The 18134-nt window shown below is 35.1% G+C and overlaps 1 protein-coding gene across 1 annotated transcript; it reads right to left on the minus strand.

Moving 5' to 3' along the window:
• Nucleotides 1–170: 170 nt before the first annotated feature.
• Nucleotides 171–15837, minus strand: LOC122023496 (alpha-galactosidase 3-like). The gene is made up of 15 exons (XM_042581621.1): nucleotides 15501–15837; nucleotides 15167–15225; nucleotides 12271–12327; nucleotides 12149–12183; nucleotides 6211–6314; nucleotides 5997–6069; nucleotides 5803–5861; nucleotides 5646–5711; nucleotides 5490–5573; nucleotides 5345–5409; nucleotides 5162–5244; nucleotides 4839–4929; nucleotides 2644–2702; nucleotides 2099–2239; nucleotides 171–422 (listed from the first exon to the last, which is right to left on the minus strand). Exons 1-15 carry the CDS (start codon nucleotides 15680–15682, stop codon nucleotides 288–290), a joined length of 1293 nt encoding a protein of 430 aa, XP_042437555.1. The 5' UTR covers nucleotides 15683–15837; the 3' UTR covers nucleotides 171–287.
• Between the last annotated feature and the right edge of the window lie 2297 nt (nucleotides 15838–18134).

An 18134-nucleotide genomic window follows, 5' to 3' on the forward strand; every position in this document is an offset into this window, starting at 1 on the left:
GGAAAAACAAGAATATCTTTGAACATGAGATCAACTACATTTTTCACACTTTTGAACAGAAGCATTAGGTCTTCATGTTGGGCTTGAATTTGAGCCAGAAAGTAAACGAGAACAAAGTGAAAGACAGACGCAAGTAATCACACTGATCTTAACTCCGGAAATGTAGTCAGTTGGGCGACCAAAGAGAGTATATTGCATTTTTTTTACTCACTGAGATTTTATTCAAGAATCCAACACCTCAAGTTCGGTGCGTTCAATTTGTACAAGGAGTGGTTAATGCATGGAAACTAGAGAACAGAAATAACCGAATTTGATCGATCGACAAAACGGGTAGGTATTGGCGAGAGTATGTATAATTTGCAGTCATGAGTGTCCACCTCTGTAGAGAAATTTCCAATAACTTCGGCTTGCAGGGTGTCATGCTGCAGAAAGACAAGGATAAGATAACTGGAGATGTAAATCGTTAAACAAAACAAAAAATAGAAATGCTCAAAGAATCTCATGCTGTAGTAAGGAAAAAACTTACATGAGCTAGAAATTTAAATCATGAAGCAAAGAACAAAAAGGAAACACAAGGACAAAAATAATGAAAAAAGAGAACGCTCAGTCAAAACTTTCATTTTCCAATTTTCATACATTTAAAATCAGAATTATTAATACATGAGAAATAATTAGGTTAATTATATTTGTTCATCTTTATCACGTACACGTAGAAATTTTTATAATGGACTATAGAATAATTTCCATTTCATGTTACAAAATGTCATTAAATCAGAATATGTGTAATTATTACCATTTAAGTGTTTAAATTATTGTCATATCATGATGACAAATACTTTTAAGAACTTGGTTGCTACAAAGTTCCATTAAAATTTAAAAAGTTTCATTAATCATCAATTAATTATGGAGATAAAAGCATTAATCATCAATTAATCATCATTAATCATATTATGATGACAAATACTCTTTTTATTTTTTGACGTCACCATGTTGGAAAGTAAATTTTTTTGTAAATATAACTCTTCTCTATTCAAAGTATTGAAATTTTATTTCTGTTAAATACTAAATTTGAACCTATTTAAAATTTTCATGTTTTAAATTAGTTTTTAAAATTTTTAGACAACAAATTAAGCGGTGAACTGAACCATTATTTTGAGTTTTAAGTCTTGAGTTGAAATAGGGCTAGATGGAGCTCATCAAATACACATGATGATTAAAGTTGTGTGAGTTCAAACTGAACACGATATGAACTCATTTTGTTTGTTAAGTTTAGAGCTGAACCAAGTTTGTATTTGGAATAGTTCAGTTCTCCTGTGTTTGGTTGAATTAGTGGAATTATTGGGAGGTTAGAAGTTATTTATATCTCCTCTGTCTCTTTGCTTATTCTCACCCCTCTGTTCTTGATCATCCCCTTTTCGTCTTCATGTGACATTGTCACTTGATCTCTCCCTCACCACATGCACATGACACCACCCCAACCCACCACTAGTTCCCTCTCTCTCTCCCCACTTCCCTCTCTTCTATGTGCACTGCTACTCTAAGCTAGGGCAAGAAAAGCTTATTCCATAACTATTCTACACTTATTCTATTCCCTAGGAATAACTATGCTATTCCTTATCAATTTTATTCAGTGAACTAAGTACACCATTATTAGTTCTATCGGGAAAGCTCACTTAACATAATAGACAATACAAAAGTATCCCTGTGTAGATTATTCTCCATGTAGAAAAGCAGAACATGAGCCATGTAAAACCCATTGAATGTTACAGAAGAACAGCTGCTTAATGACTAACAGTGGTTAATATATAACTGCATATTTCAGATGGACCGCAAAGCAATGATAACGTTCCTTGGAGCTACATGTCGCCTTCTAACACTAAGACATTGTGAATGCTAAGTTTCAGATCACTTGATCACTAAACAGATTGAAACAGATATCTACAGAAAACATTTAATAATCTGAATATGGAGAATAGTTTATTTTCTATACTAAAAAGATGGACCCAGAGATATCCACTGATGAACCATGCAAAACAATGTGGCCTAAAGTATCCATAAAAATTTGTGTTGCAAGTAACAAGAATATAGCTACACATACCTTCCAAATATCTCTTAGTGAAAAGCTGGCTGCAATGTCGAGTCCAAGTATTTCCCAGCTGACAGTGATTGTGACAACTTCAGAACAACGATTCCATAAAGCCACAACTACGCGACTTTCAGAAAGTGGACCAGCCCACACCTGGATGAGGCAAACATAGATATGTAAATATGGGATAAAATACCAAGAAACCCTTGATCTCCAACAATATGATTTTAGCATGTTTCTATTACATCAATCTACTGCAAGTAGCTGTAATAAATTTGAACAAACGTGGATCCAAATTAGGTTGAATCACAAACATATGTAGAATGGCAACAACAACTAAAACCATATGACTACAGCTATTTAAGTGCCACAACCAAAATTGCAGGAAGACCCTTGAAGTACAGAAAAAATTTGAAGGATACATCCTAGTTAATTTGATCATGTTGACTACTAAACCTGAATGAGAATCCATGTGGATAAGAATGGAAGAATTTTTTAGAAATAGAGCATACATTTCAAAGTTCAAAGAGAGACGAAAAGAGTGCAAGATACAGAACCTGACTACAACCATCATTTCCTTGAGAATAAATTTTCCTTCCTTGAATACCAAGAGGATCTGAAGCAAAAAACAATGGAAACCATCTGATAGTTAAGAACTAACTAGTATATGATGGGTTCAATTAATGTCTCTTTTCCAGAAGTGATTGTTAGACGGTTCCAACTTTTTTTTTCCAGCTATGATGGTAATGGTTCTAAGTATTTAAATATATTTTCTATTTAGTTCAAAGGTACCATGCAATTTACCTGCCTATTCATAGAAAATCATAATATATAATACTAATCAATGATTTATAATAAAACAACTAAAAACATCCAAGGGGAAATGAGTGAAAGAGTACATAAAAACTTGGGAGCACATTTTGTTACATATTTATTTTTGGCTTTTTCTGGGTTTATTTTATTTTTAATAATAATTAAGTATTAGAATTTTATTTAATGATAATTATCAAATTAAATTTAATGAGAAATATGAATCATTGTAAATTCTCAAGTTTTATAACTCAACTTGTCTTAACTTTTAAATTTTGCATTTGAAAATTATAGGATAACTATTGCTTTAGAAATTGAAGATTTCTCAAATTTTATTAATTTTGTGAATTCAGAAAACTAGAAAATGTCTGATCCAGTTTTAATATAAACACCCTCTTATCTTTATGTTGGAGAAAAGCTGTCTTTTCGGGTCTAAGAAAATGGTTACTTAACATATCACAATTTTTAATTTTAATTAAATTAAGATTCTAGTTAATTGATAAACTTACATTTTCTGGTTTAATTAAATCAAAAGTCTGGTTAATTAATAAATCTAAGTTTTCTGAATTAATTAAATCAAGATTTAATTGATTAATAAACCTAGGTTTCTTAATAAAAAAATATCGGTTAATTAATAAATCTAAGTTACTGGTGTAATAAACTAAGTTTCTGATCATTTCAGTCTAAATTTTATGGTCTAACCAAACCAAGTTATCGGATTAGTTGAAACCTAAATTTATTGGTATGATAAAAAAATGGTTTTTATTAATATAAAGATTACTGGTTTAATCAAAACCAAAATTTCTAATTAATTTAAAATATTACTGGTTTAATAAAATCAGGGTTTCTAACTAGACTAAAACTATAATTCTAGATTATTAAACATACAAATTTTCATTTAAATTTGGCTACTCAAATAGGAATACACATGATGACATTATAGGAATATGAAGCTGAGAATACTCAAATTAAGATTTATTCAATTAACTAGTTACCTAGCATAATTTTGTTATTTCGTTAACCATGATAAATTATTTTAGTATGGTTTATATTTATGTTATAATCCTTGTATACTCAAATACTCGTTTGCCTTGAGAACTCATTTTCTTGTATTGATAGTTTTGTGTTAGCTAGCGATCATTTTTAGGATTTGAGTTGTTAGACGTGGCAACTATGAGGTTCACTGTCCTTGTGAGGATAATATTGTATTCGTGGGCACTACACAACTCCCAAGGAGTGCAGAAGTTCCTCCATTCGTCATTAATGTCTTGGGTATATGCTCTATGCCTTTTTTTTGTGTTCTATGCTTTTGTTATGATTGATGACCATGTTATTGACACTATTTTGCTGTACTTTGTAGAAGCCCTTAGTTATCTAATTTGCTTTGGTATATGTAATTTTTTTAATAAGCATTTGGTCTTCATTTAGAAAAAAGGTAGATTTGCTACCTTAATGGCCCTCCTAGTGCCGGCCCCACGGATATGGAGGAAGGTAAATACAGGTATAAATCTCAGGTCATCAGTTCCTGAGAATCGACCCCTGACCATTACGCCGGAGATACCGTGCGCCCACCGTTTGCACTTTGCCCTTTGCCCTGGGGGCATTTGGTCTTCATTTAGAAAAATCCTACTTAGTGGTTGTGTTAACCCCTATTACTTCAATATTTTTATTCAAGATTCTAATGAGCAATATAGGAAGCTGTTTCGGAAAAAGTTCAAGTTCATTAAGATATGATGGTTATTTTTATTTCTTTACTAGATTCTTTAATAGTTGTATAGAAACTGAACTTAACATATTTTCAAAATTGTAACAGCATTTGAGATATCATAAAAACATCTTAGATATTATGCCAATGGATGTTTTAATAATGTTTTAGATGCAGATGGCAATTATTCTAATGTCCTAATGACGTATTAGTGCATTAATGGTATAACAACTTTACCTTGGTTGACGGCAATGACTTCTTTGTTGCTTAAAATTTCAAGTGTTTCAGCAGTCATGTTTCTCACGTCACAACCTACCAGAAGAGGAGCCTGCAAATATTGATACCTATGAGGAATGTCAAGTGAATCAAAGTATAAGAGCAATACAGTTCTGCCTCTGTGACAATCAATGGCCAAGCCATCATACTTTTTAACTGAAGGGCAATTCCAGAAATGTACATATTCTAGATGTTTACTTTATATAGCTATAGAGCATTTAAGTTTCTTGGAAATGCTAATACATTAATTGTTGTTCCTATAGTTTTTCAGGAAGAGAATATACCTTCATCAGAGCCCAGATGCTAAAGTGAGATCGATACTCTGCATAGGTCATGCCACCATTACCAACCTCCAACATATCGGGATCTATCCATAGGCAAATTGGGGAGCCATGAAAGTTCATGGTGATTCAATCAGTTGAAAACACTTGATTGCATGACATAGCAAAATTAGTAGGGAAATATACCATTCCATCCACCAGGGCCAGCATAAGATGCCCACTTGTCATTTATATCAGCAATGGTGATCATGCTTGAAATAATCATAAATTCATTAATTAACAAAATAAAACTTTTAATTCCTTGTAATGAAATGGGGATATATAGACTCACCTTTCCCATGAATCAGAGATGTCATCTGTTGTTCGCCAACTGTTACCAACTTTCCCAGCCCATAAGGCTGGATCATCAACACCCCTAGAAAAAAAAATCAATGAATAGATAACTATGTTTAGGTACAAATGTCCCGAATCAGGGTAAGAAGTTTACCATTCACACAGAGAATAGAAAATTGCATGCCCAGTGGAATTCAGTGCATCTCGCATTGGGGGGTAACTGAAATGAAAAATATTTCAAAGATATAACTATACAAAAATGCATATTTAGTTCATTAACACATTACACTTATGAATGCGAAAACAAGTACCGTTTCTCAGGTTTTATTCCCAAATTGTAACAATTGTCATACTTCAAATAATCAACTCCCTAAAGAATCAAGTAAACAACAGAATCAGCAAATATTAACAGCTAATAGATGGGTGAATAGGCTGAACTACCATCTCTAAGAAACTAAACATTAAAATTATAGAAAACATTAAAATGCAATAAATAATAACTAACCCATGAGGCAAAAGTTTTTGCATCATCGCTTTCATGGTATAAGGATCCAGGTCGAACTTGACATGTGAACGCCCTGAAATTTAATTTTATCAAAGAGATAAGCTCTCTAGTAATAAAGAGTGTTTTCTTGGTTATCATACTATAGAGCCTATCAATTACAATGTTATCCATGTATTTTTTTAATGTTATGCAATTACATAGCAACATCTCCTACCCAGCATCAGAGTAAATACCAAGCTTGAGGCCTTTTAGATGTACATAATCTGCTAATGCTTTTATTCCAGAAGAAAATGTCTTCGGATCAGGAACAAGGTTTCCCTGGAAATTCAACATAATATGAAAGAGAATAAGCACAAATATGCTAGCAAAAGCAAACTAAATCTTATTTTAACAATTAACCTATGCCATGGGAAGACACTGAATATTAGATTAAATGTCATTAACATTTATTTAAAGAGAAAGCACCATGGATATTCAAAATTCAACTGTGAATCAATTTTCAAGAAGAAATGCCATGTCATTTTGCTAGCAAGTTCAGCACTATCCAATATAATTGTGATCCCTGATTATTTAAGGTTAAACATAAATAAGATGGAATTTCGTGCTTAAGCCTTCTATTTTCATGTGTTTCATTGAAATTGGAGGTATGTTCTCATTTTTGGATAATACTGTACAAAAGTCTCTTCAACAAAGAATGCCAATAGAAATTGATGTGTTGGGTATTCAGTACCTTATACAGATGTGATGAGGAAAAAACATTATCAAGCCTAGTACTCTTTACTGTCAAAATTGTTGATAAATGACTCAAAATTAACAATTGAGTTAGTGGATTGATAAGGTGGCAATGAGTGGTAGTAGTGGCAGTAGTGGGGTAGAGTAGTTCAGTTAGTGGGGTGAATTGTGGAGTTAGTGGGTTGTAATGAGTTATGTAGGTAGCTTATAAATAGGCTACATGTTTTATGATTTAATGGAAGTGTAAAAGATTATTGTGTTCCACTTGTCCATCTTGTCCTCTTATCCTCCTCTCAATTTTCTCTAGCAGTGGTATAGAGCGCCGAGTTTGACGTGTCCTAGTTTGCTCGCAATGACAATCAACGGAGTTTCTCAACCCTTCATTCCCGTTTTTAAAGGAGAGTGCTATGAATTTTGGAGTATCAAAATGAAGACTCTATTTAGATCTTTGGGATTTAGTAGAGAAAGGCTTTGACGACAAGGATGCCGATGAAGGCCGATTGAAGGAGAATAGAAAGAAAGATTCGAAAGCACTGTTCATTCTTGTTGGTAGTAAATGAGACGATTTTCTCAAGAATTGCAGCTGTCTCATTATCCAAAGAAGCATGGGAAATATTGCAGAAAGAATTCCAAGGCTCCAAGGTGATAGCAGTGAAACTCCAGACTCTCAGAAGTAAGTTTGAGGCCTTGCTTATGAAGGGTAATGAAACTTTACAAGACTTTTTATCTAGAGTAATTTCGATTATCAGTCAAATGAGATCTTATGGAGAAAAGATCACTGATGCAATTATTGCTAAGAAAGTTTTGCGAAGTTTGACTGCTAAATATGATTACATAGTAACTGCGATCGAGGAGGCAAAAGATCTTTTGATTTTATCTTTTGATGAACTAATGAGTTCTTTGCAAGCTCGTGAGGCAAAAAAGGAAGACTTCACTGGCAGAGGTCGTGGAAGAGGAGGTTTTCGTGGTAGAGGACGTGGTAGAGGAAGAAATCATTTTAATAGACAAGAGAAGCAATTTAACGGGGATAAAAAATGGAATAAAAATTCCATTCAGTGTTATGGCTGCAAAAGATTTGGGCATATAAAGGCGAATTGAAGAAATGGCTCATAAGCAAACTGTGTGAAAGAAGAAAACGAGGGAAGTAAGCTATTTATGGTTCATTCTCATTCTAACGAAGTTCAAAACAATATTTGGTTTTTGGATAGTGGATGTTCAAATCATATGACTAGAAATAAGTCATTATTTAAAGAGCTTGATGAATCACAGAAGATGTTAGTAAGACTTGGAGATAATAAGCAGATACAAGTTGAAGGCAAAGGCACAATTGCCATGGAGACTAGCGATGGTAAAGTAAAATTGCTTTACAATGTCTATTTTGTTCCTAGTTTGGCACATAGTTTGTTAAGTGTTGGGCAATTGATGATGGGTGGCTATGTTATTGTATTTGATAACGGAGCTTGTGTTATTTCTGATAAAGATTCTGGAAAGTCTATTGTTAGCATGCAAATGACAGAAAATAAGATGTTTCCACTGAAGATATCTAATATGGGAAACCAAGCTTTTATTGATAGCGAAGATAATGAATCCAAGATGTGGCACTTGAGATATGGGCATCTCAACATCAAAGGCATGCAACTTTTAAATCAGAAAGGTATGGTTTTTGGATTATCTCAAATTAGTTCTCTTGGTTTATGCGAAGGATGTATTTATGGAAAACAAACAAGGAAGTCTTTTCCAAGTGGGCAATCATGGAGAGTTTCAGAATGCCTTGAGCTAATTCACGCTGATTTATGTGGTCCTATGAGAACTACATTGTTTGGTGGGAGTAAATATATTTTAATGTTTACGGATGATTTTAGTCGGACGAGTTGGGTATATTTTCTAGCAGACAAGTCAGAGACTTTTGAAAATTTCAGAAAATTCAAGGTGCTTATGGAAAATTAGAATGCTATTTTAATAATACTCTTCGTACAGATCGAGGAGGTGAGTTCTTATCTAAAGAATTTAGTAAATTTTGTGAAGAACATGGTATTCATAGGGAATTAACAACACCTTATACACCGGAGCAAAATGGTGTTGCCGAACGGAAAAATCGAACCATTGTAAAAATGGCTAGAAGTTTGCTGAATATCAGAGGACTTCCAAATATTTTCTGGGCTAAAGCAGTGGCCACATCAGTTTACTTACTGAATATTTCTCCAACAAGGGTCGTTTTAAATCAAACACCATATGAAGCATGGTGAGGTAGAAAACCATCGGTAAATCACTTAAGAATTTTTGGTAGTATTGCATATGCTTTGATTAACTCTCAATTTCGTCATAAACTTGAGAAGAAATCTTAAAAATGCATATTTGTTGGATATTGCACTCAATCAAAAGCATATCGGTCGTATAATCCTCTTACTGGAAAATTAATTATAAGGAGAGATATAGATTTTGATGAAAATTCAAAGTGGAATTGGAATACACAAGGTGAAGAGACTCAAATTCACATCCCAATGGAGGATAGAACAACAACAGAAGGTGTTGAATCATCTCCTTTGGAATCACCAACTCCCTCACCATCAAATTCAAGAAGTAGCAGTTCATCCTCCTTTCAAGAATCTTCTGATGAAGCGCCTCCAGCAAAGGTTAGATCTTTAAGAGAAATATATGAGTCAAGTCAATTTGCTTTTTTGGTTACAAATTCTACAACTTTTGAAGAAGCAGTAACAAAAGAGGAATGGAGGAATGCATTGAAAGAAGAGTTAATTGCAATCCATAAAAATCAAACATGGGAGATGGTAGATCTACCCGAAGGTAAGAATGTGATTGGTCTCAAGTGGGTGTTTACAACAAAATAACATGCCGATGGAACCATTCAAAAACAGAAAGCTCGACTTGTTGTAAAAGGGTATTCACAACAACAAGGTATTGATTTCGAAGAAACCTTTTCTCCAGTTGCTAGATTTGAAACTATGAGAATTATCCTAGCATTAGCTGCACAATTACATTGGCCAGTTTATCAATTTGATGTTAAATCTGCATTTCTAAATGACGATTTACAAGAAGAAGTTTATGTAGATAGCCAGAAGGTTTTATAATTGAAGGCAAAGAGAATAAGGTGTATAAATTGAGAAAGGCACTTTATGGGTTAAAACATGCCCCACGGGCATGGTATAGCAAGATTGATGGTTATTTTCGACAGCATGGTTTCACAAGAAGTGAAAATGAAGCCACTCTTTATGTGAAAAAACAAGGTAGAGATGATTATATTATTGTGTGTCTTTATGTCGATGATATAATTTATATGAGTTCTTCTGATTCTCTATTGGCTGATTTTAAATCTAATATGATGAAGAGGTTTGAGATGTCAGATATGAGAATATTACATTATTTTCTTGGTCTTGAAGTGAAGCAAGGAGTTGATGGGATTTTTATCTTACAAAGAAAATATGCGACAGATCTTCTGAAAAGGATCGGCTTATTCAATTGCATTCCAGCTACTACACCTATGAATATAAATGAGAAATTACAACGGGAAGAGAAAAAGCTAATGCAAGAAATTTCAGAAGTTTGGTTGGAGGTTTAATTTATCTAACTCATACTTGCTTTTTCTGTTGGTGTAATCTCCAGGTTTATGCAAAATCCTACGAAGCATCATCTTGGAGCAGCTAAAAGGATTTTACGCTATGTTGCTGAAACCATGAATTATGGAATTTATTATACTAAAGTTTCAAAATTTGATCTTTATGGGTTCACTGATAGTGATTGGGCAAGTTCAGTGGATGATCGAAAGAGCACCTCAGCTAATGTTTTTAATATTGGATCAGGAGCAATTTCATGGAGTTCAAAGAAATAAGCTACTACAGCCTTATCATCTTCAGAAGCAGAATATGTAACAGCAACTTCAACAACATGTCAAACAATTTGGGTTAGAAGATTACTTGCAGATCTTCACCAACAACAAAATGATGCAACTACTATTTTTTGTGATAATAAGGCGACAATTGCAATGACAAAAAATCCAGCTTTCTATGCGAGGACTAAACATATTGATATTCGTCTACATTTCATTCGAGACTTAGTTGCAAATAAAGAAATTATGTTGGAGCACTGTAGCACACATGAACAAGTGGCGGATATCTTGACGAAGTCACTTCCAAGAGAGAAGTTTATTTATTTTAGATCGTGTTTTGGTGTTTGTAATTTTGAATCAAGGGGAATGTTGATAAATGACTCAAAATTAACAATTGAGTTAGTGGATTGATGAGGTGGCAATGAGTGGTAGTAGTTGGGTAGAGTAGTTGAATTAGTGGGGTGAATTGTGGAGTTAGTGGGTTGTAATGAGTTATGTAGATAGCTTATAAATAGGCTACATGTTTTACGATTTAATGGAAGTGTAAAAGATTATTGTGTTCTACTTGTCCATCTTGTCCTCTTATCCTCCTCTCAATTTTCTCTAACAAAAATAGCATAACATGTTGCATCAATATTGCTACACTGCCTATTTACTGAAATTTGACGAAGTAATGCTAGGATCTATATAAGAAAATAAATGAAAGGAAATGACACCTGCTAAGAGAGAAATTTTCAAACAAAGAGCAGTTTTAGAGAACCTACTCTCAGGACTGAACAGAATTAGATTGTCAATTCATTGCATCATATGAGTGAATCTTGCCCAGAACCATATCAGGAAGTATACTACATACTACTTTACATGTAAACAATAACATGAGGTTCCTCATTAGCAGACAAAAGATAGTGGTGTATTCAATTTTGTTAAATACAAAATTGAGAAAAGCGACTCTTTAACATACAAGATTCCTGACTTTTGAGAGTTGGCTACAAGAGCAGACTCTGAGCCTAAAAAAAAAAAAAATCTGATCCTGACTTGCAACTCTGGTTACTAACACAACTATGCCACTGGATTATCTGGACTCAACAGGACTACCACATACTATTCCTAGTTAAAAATATAGAAAACCAATCTAAATAATGATAAATTGGATCAGAGAATGCTTAAAAGAATTGAACCATATGTTCTCAATTTCAAAGGATATAATAATACAAAAATAATTCACTTTTCGAAATTATCAACTTTAACATTCTGAAAAGATGCAGCTAGAACTTCTCTGTGTCAGTAACTCAGTATTAAGACATACTAATTCATGTATGAAAATACTAATCAGAGTTGATCCCATAGCAGAAGAAAAATTCAACCAGTATGCAAATCTACCAACTCATCATATTCTTTTGATCCCATTTCAATTAATCAGAGTTGATCCCTAAGCAAAAGCAAAATTCAACAGGTAAGCAAATCTGCCAACTCATCATATTCTTTTGATGCCATTCCAATTAAGAAGTTAATTTCAAGCATATGGTAAGTCCCAGTATTTGTGCAATGCTTGGAGATGGAATACCACTTTAGAACAAACCTGTTGATTTCGTGATGAAGAGGACCAGCAATCATCTGTTCAAAAATATGCCAAAACCAGAGAAGCAAAACTGATTAATGAATTTGAACATTCAGGTGGGAAGACATTAACCCATGATTCACCTATATTTACATAGTTGTATCCTAATGCAGCCAGTCCAGAAGAAACAAGAGCATCAGCTGGAAAATGAATCCAAAAAAAAAAAAAAAATTAGAGTTAGTAAGTGTACTGTTTATCAAATACTGTAATGGTTTCCATAAATCTAAAAAAATATCTCATCTGAAAAGAAAGCTGAGCACAATCATAAAGAATAGAAATGCACACTTCATAGTTGAAGTAAGAAGTTTACTAAACAAAAAAATATCTCTTATCAATAACTACATCATGTAGTTTATGACAGACAGGAAACAGATCTTTGCCGAATGTGATTTCTATAGGAAAACTACAGAACTCTATCTAAGAATGATGTTGAATGTGAATATTATGTCTCATTCCCTACCTCTTCTTCTTCATCCATCCTCCTCTAATCCTGTTCTTACTCTTTCTCCTCCTCTTGAATTTTTTATCAACACCATCTCATACTTACATTATGTTAATTTCATCTAGTTAGATATCAATGACTGACCCAAATGAGATTTTAAACCTTGCAAACTACAAAAAGGTAAAACTAAGCATATAACTTCTAAATTCGCAGAAACAAATAGATATGCAATTCAATCACCCAAACTTGATTACTAAAGACGTTCCTCTTACAAGAAACTCTACACACAATCTACGATTTTCAGACACAAGTATGATTTCTATTAATTAGATTAAATTTACAACATGAGTTTCAATTTCATAAGCTATTGTAAGTGAGCCCTTGTTTCATACTTCATCGTGCTTCCTTCCAGGCTTCATTAGTTAGTCTACACCAAGGCAGGCCTAAAGTCTGAATATCAACTATGCTTAACTCTTAAGCAAGCTTCACAATTGTAGCTATATCTTAAACTACACCCTAACTAATCAAAAATTACATTTCCTCATTAGTAGACACCATTTGTCTTGCATTCGTACCTTTTGATTCCTCCTCTCCAACACCAGGACTAAACTCAATCGTTTGTGTTTGCATTTGAACACAAATAAGAATATCAAACAAAAAACTACAAGGAGTTAAGAAAATGCCCATTCAACGAACACCGCTAACTACACTTGAGTGTTTGACCCTTGGGATGATAACTCTATGTTAACATTTGAGAATTCAAACCATGATATACAATTTTGTTTCTTAAGGCCCAATTTAGCGTTAGAAAAAAAAAGGAGTCAATATGGTGCACATTACTTGAAAAAAATCAATTCTAAGTTAGTAGGGATTAGTTTTGGAAAAATGGCCAACACTTTTTATGTAAATTCAGATATCAATGGTCTAGGGGTAAAATGCTATTCAAGAAGATGATGATTATATAGACAAAAACATGCAATATGAGTACATCCTATCATGTATCACACTAGGTTCAAGAATATGAAGCCTCATATCCTAACAATATACATAGGACCATAGGCTAGGCACGGTGCATGACTTAAATTTGAGTACGCTATATCTTTTATATTTGTAACAATTATGTATTTTTTAATTTGTTTTGACACATTAACCAATTGGTAAATTTGAACCTAATTGGCTTCAAGTAAGGTCTAGTTAGGCCAAATTACATCCCTGGTGGGTGATATAAGAATCAGGCGACATGTAGGTTCAATTTTGGTCTGATAATGGTTTGAGCTAGAGTCAAAATCATGTTAAACCAAGCTATCAGAACTAGGTATATAGTATATTATATATGTATTAATTAATAGTCATATGATTTGGGGTTATCAAACTCTTGCACCTGATCTGCTCTGTGTGATGATCAATTCCTAACCTTCATGGCTAATCACCTCCTCCACTGATTTCCACAAAGTGATTTAACTCATTCCCTCACTGCATCAAAAACCATTGCACCTTTGGACATTTACCACAAACCCGCATATCAAGCTTCCAGATCCACTTCTGTATTTAATCCACCCTTTCTTCTCACCAAATGGAATGTCAATTTTGCTTAAAACCAGATGAGATAAATGTGTATATCACCAGTACAAACAATACATGGTTGCAATCGAGCAATAATGTGAAGCATGTTATTTTATTCATGCTAACTTGGTTTTGGTTTCAATCCCTGTGAGGAATGACATGTTTCACCTTTCTCAAGGCACATTTCACCTATGTCGATTGACATGTAATGTGATTTCAAACAACAATAATACACTAATTATATAGACATATATACATATTAATATCATAAAAACTATGATAGCTTATTCTTTTAAGCTAAGTGGAGGGAATGCCCAGTATGCTACATGTGAATCCACCTGTCTTTATCTCAATTAATCAATCAACAAATTGTAACAGTCAACTTCAACCAGTTGGCTAAAATATGCACATATTTGTGTCGATTTGAATACTAATCTAACTAGGGATTCACCAATACATTTAATTTAAGGCTGAGGTTTTGTCTATCAGATTTGAGATGTTTTGGATAAGGCACAACACTTGGATACGATAATTTTCCCCAGATCAGGCACTTTTAAGGAAAAAGACGACTGAGTAGATTTATATCAATTGTATTGAAATGGAAACGAAATGTGGGAAATAGAGAAAGTAAATAGGAAAGTAGAAGAAAACAAGCAAAAAATCAATAATTTAATTGAAACTAATAGCCAAAAAACCAATTACAAAACTTAGGGATCCTAATTAGATTCTATGAACATCAAGTGAGCAAAGTGACTAATCTGTTTTCAGAAAACATACGCAGGCAGAGGCACTGCACATCGCAGATACAGTATGTGGGTGCATAGGTGATCAGTATTATTGTTTCATTTAATAAGAAAAAATAGCTATATGTGCAATACTACAGGAATCTACATATGCTGCATATGCATATCATAATCTGCACTATGTCTGTTCCATCAAGCGAGAACAAACGGACATGGTGTGAATTACCGCACCTGTTTCCTTAATCACCGTCTCGTCGATATTGCAAGCAAAGAAGTTCCAACTATTCCATCTGCATCACCAAATTCCAGTCCGTCATATAAATCAAAGGAAGGCAAATCAATACAAACGCGTCATTGTACAAACTACAAAGTCCCAACATAACAAAAATCTACCTCTGACCCGAAAATAAGGTAGAAAAGATAAACAATAAAAATAAATTCAAAAAAAAAAAAACAAAGACGGTTCAGAAGGAAAGGTAACACTCGGCTCAGACCAGACCAAGAAGACGTTGGACTACGAGATACACGAAGTCCATGCAAAAAAAGAGGGATCTCAGAAACGGACCCCATTTGAGGGGTGCGAGCCAATCCATTGTTGAGCTGCAACTTGCCATAGTTGGAGGTGTCGAAGATGTCAACAACCCCGCTCGGCCCGAGAAACTCCTCTATCAAAGGCGCCAATCTTGCCGCTGCTGAAGCGGAGAGAAGGAAGCAGAAGAGCATGCGAAAGAGGCGAACGGAAGCCATCGATTCTTTTCCTCTCCTATCTCCTCTCCCGGCGACGGCAATCGCTAAACAGAGATAGCCTTGACTCAACTCGACGACTGCTCTCTCGCCGGCGAGATTATATGCAACGGGTGGAGCAAGAAAGAGAAGATCGTAACCGCATAAAACTGGCAATCATCGCGTGCAAGACGTGATGATGAGCCCGATGGTGCGGCCCCGGTTTGAATGGGGCCCGCTAAATAGGACCCGAAATTGGAATATTTAATCCGACAAGGCAATTCGACATTAATTGATTTTATTTACCTCCGTTATCTTCTTTATTTACCTCCTATTCTCGTCCGCACAATTAATACAGAAGAGATTCTTTTTTATTGCTTGCTGCATCTAATCTCCGTTAATAGGATGAAACGCGAATGAGGATCCAATGCGAGATCCGACCCAATAGTATCTAATGGTCAGTTTAATTGGATGGAGAAAAAGACGGATTACATCCTAATCGAACCATTCATCTATTTACATATAAAAATAATAATGGACTGATAAATTTACCATTCATCGGTGAGTTAATTTGCCTCTATTTTATTGGATATTTTCAATAAATTAAAAAAGCTGGAAAGAAAAGTCATAATTTTTAGAAAAAGTTCTATCACTTTTGATCATTTTCGATGTGCTTCACTATCTCTAAAAAGAGGTTAAATTAGATGGAAAATAAATAAATATTTTTATTCTTAATTTTTAAATTTTCTTACTCAATGTAAAGTATAGATAATTAATTTCATCTAATCATATATATGATATTTAATCTTTATAGAACGCAATTTATAGATCAAATAAAGTTTTAAAGATAGTATTTAAGACAGGATTTAGAGTTCAAGATTGGTCTTATTTTTTAGCACTAGCTTCGTACTACACCAATAATCTTAAGGCTTTATGCTACCATCCAAAATGGCCAGTGTTATGAAAGATCTAAGGGAAAATTTACATGCAGTCCCTATTAGTAAATAAATCTTTGCATGTTTGACAGATTTGATAACGATAACTTCATCCTTTGGAAAAAGAGGGTTCATTTCCTCTTTGTGGCCCTAAAGGTGATTTATATACTCAACACCCTAAAGTCAACGCATGAAGGAGAGGGGGAGAGTTCCCTGCAAAATAGAAGTGGGAAACGGACGATGAAATCTGTAGAGGTCACATCCTCAACGTCATGGGGGACAACCTGTTTGACATCTACCATACGGTAGGAATCACCAAGGATCTATAGGAAAAACTTGAGCCAAGGTACTATGAGAGAAGCCTCCACAAGTAAAAAATTTCTTGTCTCGACATTCTTCAATTATAAAATGATGGACAATAGGCCCATTGATCTTGTCCTAGAGTCGAGGTGACAGACGCTGGGGATGTGGCGCTTCTGTTGACCTTGCGTGGACCTCCGACGAGACTAGCTTGCAAGAACAAAAGCATCAGTGCCGAGCCAGGGAGTGGTTCCCCGATGATAGCCCTCCGACGCTCAAGTCAAATCTCCGGCGAAGTAGCAAGCAAGCAAAGAAATGAAAGTGGCGGCGTAACTGTAGCTACAGTAGAATGAACATACCTCTGTCAAAGCCCTTGGGGGTCCTTATATAGGGTTCCCAGGAGACGTGTGCACGCTTCCCAAGGCGTGCACGCTCCTCAAAGCATGTTTGACGTCATACCTCAATAACCCGAGCATATCCCTGACGTCACAGTGGAAGCTTCTATTGTACAATTCTCTGTCTGACCATGCCGCCAGTCGTGCCGCCTATCAACAACACTGGTCCCTAGGAAGATATTCACAGCTGCTCATTTTGTCCATTACTGGTCTGAGCGGGAGAGTGCCGAGCGGAGGAGCCGCTCAGCCTATCCGTGCCCGTCAAATGGCTACTCTTCCTAGGGGCTGAGTGGAAGAGCCACTCGGCTAACCGCCAATGTCCTAGCACTGCCGTCTCTAGGGCCGAGCGGGAAGCCCGCTCGACCGCTATTCGACTGATCTGACCCCTGTTGCCGAATGAGGGAGCCGTGTCTCTGCGTTGCAGGATCCGGGACCTGGTGAGAGTCCGAGCGGGACAGTCGCTCGGCACACGCTTCGGCGATGGACTCCTCTGAGCGTCGGAAGCTTGGTACCTAGCCGAGCTGTAGTGATGTTGGTCCGACAATTCCTTGATCTGATCGGACGAGTAGGGCGTCCGTTCGGACGATAATCCAGGAATGTTAACTGCCTTGATCCTGACCTTCCATGTGGCCATGACCTTCTCCCGGGCGGGCCCCACCTTACCACCGGATTACCCATCATGTAGCAATTCACTAATTTAGAAAGAATGTTAAACCATTTTTCTCAACACAATTTGGTTATGGATGAGACAATAATAGTTAGTGCTTTGATAAACTTCCCCCCTCTTGGAAAGACTTCAAGAGAGATCTCAAACATAAAAAAAAAACTCACATGAAAGTCTAGCTA

This window comes from Zingiber officinale, chromosome 9B (assembly GCF_018446385.1).
Source record: "Zingiber officinale cultivar Zhangliang chromosome 9B, Zo_v1.1, whole genome shotgun sequence".
NCBI classification, from domain to species: Eukaryota; Viridiplantae; Streptophyta; class Magnoliopsida; order Zingiberales; family Zingiberaceae; genus Zingiber; species Zingiber officinale.